General features: G+C 38.6%; 1 protein-coding gene across 1 annotated transcript; it reads right to left on the reverse strand.

Annotated features, from left to right (window-relative positions):
- Window positions 1-2,607: 2,607 nt before the first annotated feature.
- On the reverse strand, window positions 2,608-3,327 carry LOC149148883 (uncharacterized). Its single transcript, XM_089442302.1, has one exon. The coding sequence runs from the start codon at window positions 3,325-3,327 to the stop codon at window positions 2,608-2,610; it is 720 nt and encodes a 239-aa protein (XP_089298428.1).
- Window positions 3,328-12,708: the final 9,381 nt, after the last annotated feature.

Below are 12,708 nucleotides of genomic sequence, written 5' to 3' on the forward strand. Positions count from 1 at the left end.
GGTGTTTACGATGTTCTGATAATTTCTGTGGCGGCGCTCAAACAATTTGAAGTGGCTTTCCCACAGGGTATTGCTTACTATGCATCGGTTCAGCAAATGTTCCATGGTCTCCTCCTGTGAATTACAGAGCGCACAGCGGGAAGGACCGTGGCGCCCCTTTCTCTGCATTTGGTCCCAGGTAAGCGCTCTGCCATGTAGCATAGTCCAAACAAAGAATGAAACTTTCGGCCAGTGTTTGATTTTCCATAGATTTCTCCATTTTTTTGTCTCCACCTGTTGATTCTGTTTAGCTTTTTGGTAATAGGCTTCTGCTATTGAGAAATTTCCCTGAATTCGGTTGCCCCATCTTAGAATGTCAGACCCTGTTTTCCTTGCCACTTTACGGGATGCCATCTCTTTGTAGTACTCCTGCCATTGGTCTGATTTGGGGGCCCTTTCCCAGTCTTCTTTCTGTTTCCATTTGCGCCAGTATCCTCCTTCACCTGGTTTCCAGAATTTGCCGACAGTTGCCTCCTCAGCCTGGGTCGTGAAAGCGCAGATGGCTTGAAGGTTTTCTTTATGGATAAGCCTTTCACGTTGCTGCCATGATTCTTCCTAGAATCTGGCTTTATCTCCTTCTCTTATCTCCCAAAAACTATATTCTTTTATCAGATCTTTATTGCCTCTCGCCAGGTTCCAGATTGCGGAACCTCTGGCCTCCGTCTGGCTTCTCAGTCTTCCTGTGGGTTCCCCTGCCGCCTCATATTTCCTTTCCCAGATCACCTTCCACAAATCATGGCCTCCCTGAGTCCACCTCCACCAGAGCTTCGCACCCATTACTTGGTTAAGAACGAAGGGGTCGCGTAGTCCTAAACCTCCATCTTTGGAGAGCCTGCTTAGCCATTCCCATGAAATTAAGGCCCACTTTCTGGTCTTGCTAGTTCCCTGCCAGAGAAATTTCTTGAACAGGGCAACCAGCTTTTGGCTTGTAGACTTTGGGATAGCTTGGCACGAGATTTGGTAGATTGGGATAGCCTGCAGAATAGCTTTCAGTAGAATTAGCCGACTTGGGGCATTCAACGAGCGAAAGGTCCAGTTTTCCATCTTGTTCTTGATTTTTTTAATTAAGGGTTCCCAATTAGCTGTCCTGAATTGGTGCTCATGCAGCATAATACCTAGGTATTTTGATGGGAAGGTTCCAATGCTAAAGCCCATAGTGCGCACCAAGAACCTTTGGGCGGCTAGTGGGGTGTTAAAGAAGAACACTTCAGATTTATCCTTATTAATCTCCGTCCCAGAAGCTTGGTTAAATTCTGATAAAGTTTTAATGACTCTTTGGGCCTCCTTCAGCGTGGCTTGACCATATAACATCATGTCATCTACGAATTGCTGGTGCGTAACCGGGAGATCATTCCCACAGATTCGTAATCCCTTTAACTAATCCCTGGAGACTTGGGCCTTGATCAACCTACCCAGACCTTCCACAGCCAGGATGAAGAGGAAAGGAGACAGGGGATCTCCCTGCCTTAGTCCTCGCGAGGGGTTAAAGGCTTCGGTGGGGGTGCCATTTAACAGAATTGACATCACTGGGGTGCCTACCATAGATAGGATCCATTTTATCCATCTTTTTTCAAAACCATGTGCTTTGAGAATGCCTTCCAAGTACCCCCAGCTAATTCGATCGAACGCCTTAGCCAAGTCTAATTTGATAAGCATACCTGGGTTGCGGGAATTTTTCAGGGAGTGTATCACTTCCTGGGCCACAATAATTCCATCTGTAATCTGCCGCCCTTTGACGAAACCTGTTTGCTCCGGTGCAATGAGATCTGGCAGGATCGGCTTGAGTCTGTTTACCATGACTGTTGCTAGAATTTTGTAAACTACATTACAAAGGGATATAGGCCTGAATCCCTGCGGTTCATCCGAGCTGCCATTCTTCGGGATCAGGGCCAAGAAGGTGGCATTCAGTCCCTGGTGCATACGCTTAGAACACCTAGATTCCTCCACTAGGTCGAGCAAGTCATTTCCCATAAAACTCCAGGCAGCCTGGTAAAACTCAATTGTAAAGCCGTCGGGACCCAGGGCCTTATTTTTCGGCATTTTGTTGACCACTTCCTCAAGCTCTTCCTTGGTGATTACCCTGAGCAGAGCCAGATTTTGTTCTCTGGAAACTTTCTTAGGGATATGTTGGCAGACCTTGTCTATTTCCGCGGTTCTATTGGCATTTGGCTCTGTGAGGATGTCTTTGAAATGTTCCACCAAGAGTCGTTCCATTTCTTTCTGCTGCGTTACTCTGTTTCCCTGGCTGTCTTTCAAGGAGAAGATTCTGTTATGATGGCGGTGGTTCAGCATTGCTTTATGGAAGAATTTGGAATTCTTTTCCCCCTCTTTTAACCATTGGACACGAGATTTCTGTTTCCACAGAATTTCTTCCTGTTTTCGTCTTTCCTCCAATTGATTGATTACCCTGCCTTCCTCCTCGGCCAGCTCCTCATTTCGTCCATCCGTGATTATTTGTTGTTGTATTCCTTCCAATCTGGACTGAAGTTTTCCTTGCTCCTATTGGATATTACCGAATTCTTCCCTATTCCATTTCTTGATTTTGCTCTTTATTTCTTTGAGTCTGAGCTAGAACGAGTGCATTTTGCTGCGGCCTTCCGTTCCCCTCTTGCTTTCCTGCCACCAACTCCTTATTTTGTCTAGGAAGTCTGGAGCTCTAAGCCAAAAGGACTCAAATCGGAAGGGCCTCTTTTTATTTAGATCGTTCAAGGCTATTTCGAGCTTAATGGGCCAATGATCAGATCCTGTTGAGGGTAGGATAGAGGCTTCATAGAAGATATCCAACCCAATTATGTGCTCCGAGACTAGAAATCTATCCAATCTTGACACGATTTGTTTGGACCCACCTCTTCTATTGTTCCAGGTGTATTTCCCGTTTATAGTTGGGATATCAACCACCCTTAATTCTACTTGGATGTCTCTGAATCTTTCCATCTCCAAGTCTTCTCTGCTTATTCCACCTTTTTTCTCTTCTCTGGAGGTTATCAAGTTGAAGTCACCTGCCAGAATCCATCTTTGCTCCTGGTGCATACTTCTTAGCTTTTCCAGTTGGTTAAGGAACAAGCCTCTATCAGCATGGGTATGGGGCCTGTAGACAGCCGAGACTGCCACCCATTCACTTTGCCCAATGAGCCTGAATCTTCCTGTCAGGGTTCTTGACGTTCCTATCCACCAATCTGTTAGGACTTCTGTTGGATTCCAAATAATTGCTATCCCTCCTGCACTTCCTTTGGCGTCTATGGTTACCTGTTCGTATCTTGGTTTTATTTTATTGAGAATTTCCTCCATCCTTTGTCCTGATATTTTAGTTTCTTGGATAAGCATGATTTGTGGTTTATCCTTCCTCAGTCTTGCCGCCAAATGTCTCTGTTTACCTTTGTTGTTTAAGCCTCTAATATTCCAAGATGTCAAAATCATTGGTTAACTTGGGATAGGTTGTGAAACACCGCTGACAGTGGGACCACTCTCCCTGTATTGACCAGCATTTCTCCCATGAGTTGTATGGAGTCTTTGAGATTTTTCCTACCTCTTTTTTTCTTTCCCCCCTTTCCTTGTCCTTGCTGATCAGTTTTGCTTTCCTTCTGGCTCTCTTGGGGTTCTTCTGGTGTGGCTTTTCCTTTTTCTAGTTTGGCTTTATACTGCTGAAAGGTATCCGCATACAGCCTCTTTTGATCTTCCGGAATAAATCTCTCATCTAAGTGTCTCCATTCGTGCAATAGCTTTCTTAAGACTTCTTCCTCTTGACTTAGATCTTCCCTGCTTGTCTCCAAGTCTGTCTCCATCTGTTCGGCTTCTTCGTTCTGTTCCTTGCTTTTCTCCATTGGCTCACTCGGGGCTTTCCTTTTTGAGTGGGTTCTTTCACTGCTCTCACTATTGTCTGACCCCTTATCCTCTTGGTTTTCCATGGTTTGGTCCTCCTCTTCGCCCTCTTCCTGTAGTAATGCAAAGCTGTTTGATTTCTCTGGGGATGATTGTTTTTCCTTCCTGTTTTCCTGTGGGGGTTCCTTATTTGTTTTCCGTTTGCTTTTCACCTCTTGGTACCCTTCTGGTCTGTTGGCTCTTTCTTTTGCAGGGGGCCCCTCCTTTCTTCTTCTTCCCTTGTAATCGGGCATTCCTTAGCCAGATGGCCATGGACATGGCACCTACGGCATCGAAACGGGATGTGCTCGTAGTCTAAGTTTTGCTGCCAAACTTCTTCATGATATTCTAGTTCCACAGAGTCTGGGATGGGGTTTGCTAGGTTCATATAAACACATATCCTAGCGTACGAGGTGTACCTTCCTTTCTTCGTGGTTTCTGCTATTTTCACAAAACTTCCTATTGAGTTTCCTATTCCCTCCAAAATTTCCAGGTCCCAGAAATCTATAGGTAACCCAAATAAACGAACCCAGACAGGCGCTGCTAGAAATGTTTCTTTATCAGGGTTGTAGCATTCCTCCCAGAAACGCATAAACAGACCAGCATTATAATAAAAATACGGGCCATTTTCAAATACCTTTTCCTTATCTTGCAGGTTTGAGAAAATTACCGTGAAGAAGCCTTTCGCTCCTAGCTTGAGCTCGATGTGGCCTTGGGGCTGCCATTTTTGCTGAATCCACTTGGTAAGATCTCTTTCCGACGGCCAGACTCCTACGAACTTGCAGATAAGGGCATGATCCCTCATGTAGCATCTGTACCTCTCCAGTTTATTCGCTGGAATCACGAACCTGGGTCTCTCCACTGCGCATGGCAGGCATCTTCCCCTGCGGCCTGCTTGCCAGGTTGCTCCCAGCACCGGTCCTGCGTTCTGATGTTCCTTTGTCGTCTGGCTGTTCTGGCCGTCTCCTGTCACCGTATCCCGATAGGAGGGGATCTCTCCCCTCCTGACATCTTCTGTCATGCCTTTTGTCTCTTAGCTCTCTACTGATTCCTGCTGGTTCGTTTTGTTTTCTGCCCCTTGGCTCTCCCTGTGTTCCTCCCGAGGGTTTTATCGCCTTGCCGCCATAAGGGTTTTAGTTGCAGAGCCCGCTTTTATAACACTCTCAATTCATATTAGTTTCCTCATCTTTATCTTTTATTATTATAATATTATTATTGTTATAAAAATAATGGAATTATATTTTTGGAAATTAAATAAATATTAAAATTTAATTTTATATAATAATAATATTATTATAATTATAAAAATAATGGAATTATTATTTTGAAAATTAAATAAATATTAAATTTTAATTTTATATAATAATATTTTGAAGTTTGGAAAGAGCCATAAACAACAATGAAATAGGTTCATTATATATTATTACATTTAAAATTAGAAATTACCTAAATAATTTTTCATTAATTATTATTACATTTAGACTTGGAAATAAATATAAATAATAATTATATAAATAGATATGTTTTTATTGGTAGAGAGGAGCATTTAAATAATATAATTAATGTGTAACATGTTCAACCAATCATCACCATAAAAAAAAAATTATTTAACCTTGATATGGATCATAAAAGCCTCAATTCAACAAATCATTTAATCATTAATCTAAGTAACTAATTAATTTTTATTGATAATTGTTACTCGACTATTCAATGCTTGGTAACATTAGATTAAGAAAAATATGAACTCACTTTGGGTTTGTTTAATGTTGGTAACATGTATATTCAATTGTTTTCTGTTTATCACAAAGAGTTACTCTTGGACATGGTCTTTATACTTATTCCATTCACATTAAATTTTCATATCGGCACCACCAAACCCTATACATTGAACCACATCTTACATCATTTATGGGTATACATATTTGTTTTACAAAGGTTACATGATCATTTCGAGCTTTTGCATACCTCACTGTTGTAACATATGAGCAGATTATTTTGTGAGTTTAATAATGTTATTAGACTTTGGGTTATATGGTTGTCAAAGGGTTTATTAGAAGTCTCTAAACTCTCCTATGTGTTATTGCATTAATTTGTTCTCAATTTGCATTGGACACTTGGCCCACAGTTTGCCCTTCGATTACCATGACATGAACGAACTAATCCAGATTTCTCTGGGCAGTTAAGGGTAACCGCTCTCCACTGGGCCACTCGTTTAGTCAGTCTGTTGTTGCGTTGGAGGGTTTTGCAGGATCTATTTCCAACCCTATCTTTGTCAGGGTTTGAAGCTCTTTTCCCAGCTCACACTCATAGGTTGGTGTTGATGCTTAGCCATATGCTTATTCCACCTTCATTTAATTTTTTGTGATCTTTCTCTAGGGTTTATACAATTAATTTACCCCATTTTTCCCACAGGTAAGGACAAAGTTCTACTTGTTTTTTTTGGTCGCATGAACTGACAACGACGGTCGTCTCATAGGTATAGAATCCCTATATTTCCATATTTTCCCTTATGGGTTTAGATTTCTTTTGAGTTTATGATCTTACAATCATTCATTAAATCAGGAATGTATACACATTCATGGTGAAATGCCCAATCACGAGCTTCAACAGGTATTGTACCTTTCACTCTTAAAAAATTGAGTTTTTTTTTAATGTTGGTCAACATGTTGGGTATGTCTGACCCGAGTTTTTTTTTTGTTTATGCAAGTTGGGGTACGTTACCCTCATGACCCTTCAGAATTTGTTTCGTCCTTAGCTACTATTGGACTTATTTTGACTCACATCTCTCCCAGGTTTTACTAAACCCTACTTTCGGCAAGGGTTTTCCTTTGTTTCTTTCCGACCCTAAACAAGGGAATTTGGTTTTTTTTTTTGTAGTAGTAGTTTTTTTTACCCAATTAAGGGTTTTGAGTTGTTTTCGAATTATTATGTTTATATGAATATATCTGCGAAGCCCATGTAGGTGACTTACCAAAAACTTCATACTATTTATATGTTATGGACTAAATACTTTTCCGACTCGGTTAATATATATTTTTTATTTGAGTTTTTGGTTGGATTATAACTGTTTCTTCACAGTTCCCCATATAAAAATCTCTTTTATGGAATTAAATTTGTATATGTATTTATTTGATGTGTTAATTGTTGTCGGGCTCATCCCTTACTTACCGACTATGGGAAAATGGAAATAGTTATGATTTTTCTTTTGGTTTGCTTTGTGTTTCACTTCAAGCGCATTTGGTTTACATAAATGAATTTGGTTGTATGTCTATGCTGTATGATTTTACAGATGGTTATTTCTTGTAATGTTTTAGAACAATGTTCAATATTTTTTTAAATTAGTACTTAGTATACTCGACAGAAAAGTGAATCCCATAAGTGGGGTTTGCTCTCTGCCCATGTGGTGTAGTATGTAGAGTTTACCGGGCTTCAGACACCTCTGGAAATAATTCCTCAAATATGTTTTTCTAGGGTCAATCGAAGCCCCTTAAGGTTCATACATTTAACCAAACTCCCCAACTAGGAATTGTATTCTTATCAGATTCTTGTTAGACCTGGGTTTGCACACACCTAAGCTTATGCCATCCTATTCCTTTCTTGTTAAATTTTGCTAAAGAATAGGAGTTATAATTTAAGGGTTTGAAACATAGGGGAACTTCTGTTGGTAACCCTTCCATCTTTTATGGGTTATACTGGTAATTCTAATATAAGAAAGATTTACAAATTTACAGATATATTATTTTCATTCTTTTACATCCCCGTAGCTACAAAAGTAAATAATCATTACTCTTAATATTTGATGTGCAATAAGAATTTTCTTTTCAACAGTAAAATTTCTCTTTCCATTCTTATGGAGAAGTAAGCTTTCCTTTTATGAGATTTCAGAACGAAAACATTTAGGTATTTGTTTCATAGTAAGACTCCTTTTTCCACATTTCAAAAGAAAAATAAACTTCTTTTCCAACTTTTTAGAAGACAAAAATATTTAAACAACCATAACATAATTGGATCAATTAACGATACTTCTCTATCTTAGTTAGCTCAATCAGAGAAATGGTAACGAGACAACACTCCTTTTCCACTCAACCCATGAGACTAATGATTATGTCCAGGTGTGCCCCCAAGCCTCTTTAGTTTCTTGAGTAGTTCAAGACAATAACTATTATGGGACCTCAAGACCTCCAAGCCAGTCCATAATTTTATTCCATGGCTTCCAATAGTTTGTGACCAACTCAAGAACACCCTTCAGCAATTTACCTGCTCACCTTGATAGTGTCTTGTCAAAGGTTTCTTATTTTCCTTTGTCACCTCCTACTTCCCTCTCTCTAGCCACTCTTGCCTTTTTCCAACTTAGATGTTTTTTTTAAATCTCCATAGGAAGAGAAAGTAACTGTCTAACTACCTGGAAACTGAAGATTTCCTCTTTTGGGGTCTTCTCCCATAAGTTCCCCAACTTAGAATAACTTTTAAAAGAAGATAAAAATAAATAAATAAACTTTTATATTCATGGTTATTTTAGTAACCTTTGCCTAATCCAAAATTCCCGAGTCTTGCACAGTAAAAAGTAAATGAAAAGTATTTACATGACCAGGGGGTGTTACATCTCCCCCCTCCCTGAGTGAAACACCGCCCATTGTTTATTCTTGCCCTTGGAACAAGTCAGGGTATCATTCCCGTATAAAGATTTCATCCTCCGAGGTGGCCTCTTCTGGGTTAAAGTGCCTCCATTACAATTTAACCTAGGTGATAGCTCACCTATGTAACATTGTTTCTCTACGATCGAGAATACATAGAGGCTCTACGAGGAACTCTTCCTCCGATTCTACCTATTCCACATCATAAAAATATCATCAACTTATTGAGATTTGGTAAACATTTATTAATTATCAAAAGAGAGATTATTTATTAATTCCTTACCTGCACATATTGCCAGTTAATAATATGCCTAGAGCCATACACATATTTCTTTAATAAAGATAAGTTAAACACATTATGGACTCTCATGTGGCTAGGTAATGTGGATAGGTCCAAATCTTTCTATAATTTGGAAAGGTCCACAATATTGAGGGGCTAATTTTTCACATTCCTTCCACTGCAAAGTGATTTTCTTGAGTTTCATTCGAACATACACGTGGTCCCCTACCTAAAATTACTTATAAGTCATTTTCTTATGTGTTTATGACTTCTGTTTGTCTTGGGCATCTTTCAATTTTTTTCGGACCTTTTACAATGTTAGTTCCATTTCTGCTAACATATCAGGTCCCAACAATACTTATCTTCAGGGTTGTTCCAATTAACGGGGTTGTTGCAAGTTGGGGTGTGTTACCTTTGGAATCCCATGTAATATGAATATTTATGCATAAATATGTTTGCAATTTGTGTAGTTTTGTAGATTGCACAGGGATGAAATGGGTTACTTTACTGAGTTTGTCCACTATTACCATTATTCAGTCTTTATGTTTCTTAGTTTTAGGAAAAGCTGTTATAAAATCTAGAGTAATTACTTCCCATTTCCACATTGGAATGGGTAGCACATGAAGAAAACTGATTGGATGTTGATATTCAACCTTGACTTGTTGACATTCTAGGCACTTGGCCAAATATTCAATGACGCCTTTTCTCATTCAGGGCTAGAATATTTTTTTTCTTAATGGTAAAGAAGATTTTCTGATATCTCGAACGGGAATCATAAGGTCTTCTGCGAAATTCATCTAGCATTAATTGTCTAATAGTCATTTGATTATAAACATATATTCTTCCTATAAAGGACAATAAATTATCTTTATTTATCCCATACTCAGTTTGTTGTTCAGAACTATTTACTTGCTTATTTTACTGCCACAAAAACATATATTCGAGATCCTTATTTTCAACCTCCTTAATTCAATCTTAAAAATTAAATTACACTTGACTATAGATGATTTCGTATATGTGATGTGATTTTCTACTTAATGCATCAGCAGCACAGTTTTCTTCCCCTTTTAAGCACTAAATATCATAATCAAATTCACTTAAAAAGGTTTTCCACCTAGCTTTTGACACGTTGAGACTAGGCTGCTTAAAGAAACTAGTAAAATTGTTGTGGTTAGTCATTAACATAAAATTTTTTCCCAGTAAATAATGCCTCCAAACCTTCAAGGAATGTACCACCACATTTAACTCTAGAACATAAGAAAATTATATTTCCTCATGATCTTTTAGTGTTTTGGATTCATAGGTGATTACCTCACCCTCTTGAATCAGTACACCTGCCACTCCCTCCTGACATGCATCAATGCAAATGGGGAATTCCTTCTCTGGATCCAAAATATTTAATACCAAGGTTGTGGTTAGTAAATGTTTCAGCTTCCACTTGAAAACTTTCCCCTTCTTCTGCAGAGAAGTGATAGCATATGATATTCTAGAGAATCCCTCAATAAAACGATGATAGTATCTTGCCAAACCCATAAGAGATCAAATATCAACAGCATTACTAGGAACATGCCACTCCATAATAGTTTTAATTTTCTCAAGGTCAACAACAATCCCCTTTGCATAAGTTATATGTCCTAAATACTGTATATGATCCTTGTAAAAGTTACACTTGTTGAATTTAGCATACATCTACTGCTCTCATAGTGTTTGCAAAAGTATTTGCAGGTGCTACTTATGTTCCTCCAAATGACTCGAATATATAACAATGTAATCAATAAAAAATAGGACAAAATTTGTCAAGATAGGGATGGAATACACTATTCATAAGACTCAAGAATGCTTTCGGGGTGTTGGTAAGCCCAAAGGGTAGAACCACAAACTCATAATTATCATAACGAGTTCTAAAGGTTGTTTTGGGAATGTCCTCTTCCTTTACCCTTATCTAGTCATACCCGACTCACGAGTTAATTTTGGAAAATACCATAGCCCCTTTGACTTGTTCAAATAAATCATCAACTCTTGGCAAAGGATATTTGTTCTTAATAGTCATCTTATTAAGTTGTCTGCATTCAATGCATAGTCTCATAGTACCACCATTTTTCCTAGCAAAACAAGAGAGGGGCTCCCCAAGGGGAAACACTTGTATGAATGTGTCCCTTGTCAAGTAATTATTGTAGCTGCATCTTTAACTCAATTAATCCAAGGATGCTCATTCGATAAGGAGTTTTTGATACAGGTGCAGCCCCCAAAATTAATTCTATGGTGAAATCTATATCTCGCTTCGGAGGTAGCCTTGGAATTTCTTCTAGAAACACATCAAAAAGGTCTTGAATAACTAGAAAACTTCCTAAGCTGGCTGACTTTTCCTTTGAATTAGTAAACCCCACTTGAACCAAATATATTTGACAACCTTTCCTAATACACTTGCCTAGTTGGGAAGCCGTAATTGGTTGTAGTTTTATAGATCTTCTTACCCCTTGAATTTCTTGTCTTACACTCTCCTTAATGAGATAACTAATAGTTTTATCCTTGCAGTTCACTATGGACCAGTGTCCCTCCAAATAGTCCAAACTAAGTAAGACATCTTAAGACCCTAAAGGTAACACATTCATATTTACATTAACTAACTAGCCTACTATCTAAATAGGGCAATGATCTATTTTTACTGTCACCCTTCTTTTTGCCCTAGTGGCCAGCTGCACCAAACAAGGATTTTTAAATTTACAAGTTTGTAGGTGACACATTTCTGCGATTTTAGGACATATATAACTTGAACTGGCTCCTGGGTCTATCAAAATTGACACAACATGGTTATCCATCTTACCTTCAAATTTGATCATAGTAGGTTGGTATTTGACTTGTTGATCATCTAAGGAAACATTAATCTTAGGTATACTTCTAACCACATCACCAACTGTAAAAGCCTCTTGAATGCTGGCAGTCTATTCTGTTCTAGTGCGATGGGGAAATTATTATAATAATGAGGCTCTCCACAACCCCAACACTGTAATGGAGGTCTCTGTGACTGACTAAGCTCTGGTTTGTTGGATACTTCTACTTTTTTAGGTTCATTTCGTGCCCTGAATTTATGTTGATTCTTTCCAGGTGGTTTGTTATGTTGGCTCTTGGGTGGATTTATAACATTTTCAATTTTTGTATTTCTAATGTTTTGAAAGTTTTTATATCGCTTTTTACTTGACTACCTCTTGTTACCATCCCCTTTTTTCTTCGTCTGTTGATATCAGATCTGTGCCTTCCGGATGGCTTCTTCCATTGTTTTAGGATGATCAAACTCCAAACGTTCTTTCATAAACATGGGTAGGCTACTTATAAAACGTTGGACCTTAGCCTTTTCCTCACATATGTAAGTCACATATCTCAATAGGGATGTAAACTTAGTCACAAGTTCGTCCATCGAAATTTGTCCCAATAAAAGATCATGGAATTCTTTCACCTTATCATCACAGAATCGCTTAGTCAAGTACCTTTCCTTAAATTTCTTCTGCAATCCCCCCCAAGTCACTCCTTGCTCATCAATTGCATGAGCATCTTTAACTTCTTCCGACCATAATATGGATTTCCCTTGTAGCTGATAAATTTCTAGTCTTGCCTTTAGATTATCATCATATTCATAAATATGGAAATATTTGTTCATATTAATTAACCATGCTTCAACGACTTCTTCCATTTTTCTACATAGGTTGGAGGTTTAATTTTCTTGAACTCCCCTTTCAACTTTTTCTTTTGTTTCTTACTTTTATGATGGTTTGACACATTCTTAGATTATTCCTCACCCTTATCTCCTTCCAATCACTGGGTGTGACTTCCTACAGACACATTTTCACCTCTTTTCCTTTGCTCCTCATTCATGTCTTCATTTCGAGGGATGGGTATAGA

Source organism: Pinus tabuliformis, chromosome 9 (genome assembly GCF_031772625.1).
Source record: "Pinus tabuliformis cultivar Carrire ecotype Pingquan chromosome 9, CPIR1, whole genome shotgun sequence".
Classification (NCBI taxonomy): Eukaryota; Viridiplantae; Streptophyta; class Pinopsida; order Pinales; family Pinaceae; genus Pinus; species Pinus tabuliformis.

Bases quoted from the DNA above. Each gene is read 5' to 3' on its own strand.
- LOC149148883 (XM_089442302.1), bottom strand. From the start codon at position 3,327: ATGGAGGAAATTCTCAATAAAATAAAACCAAGATACGAACAGGTAACC.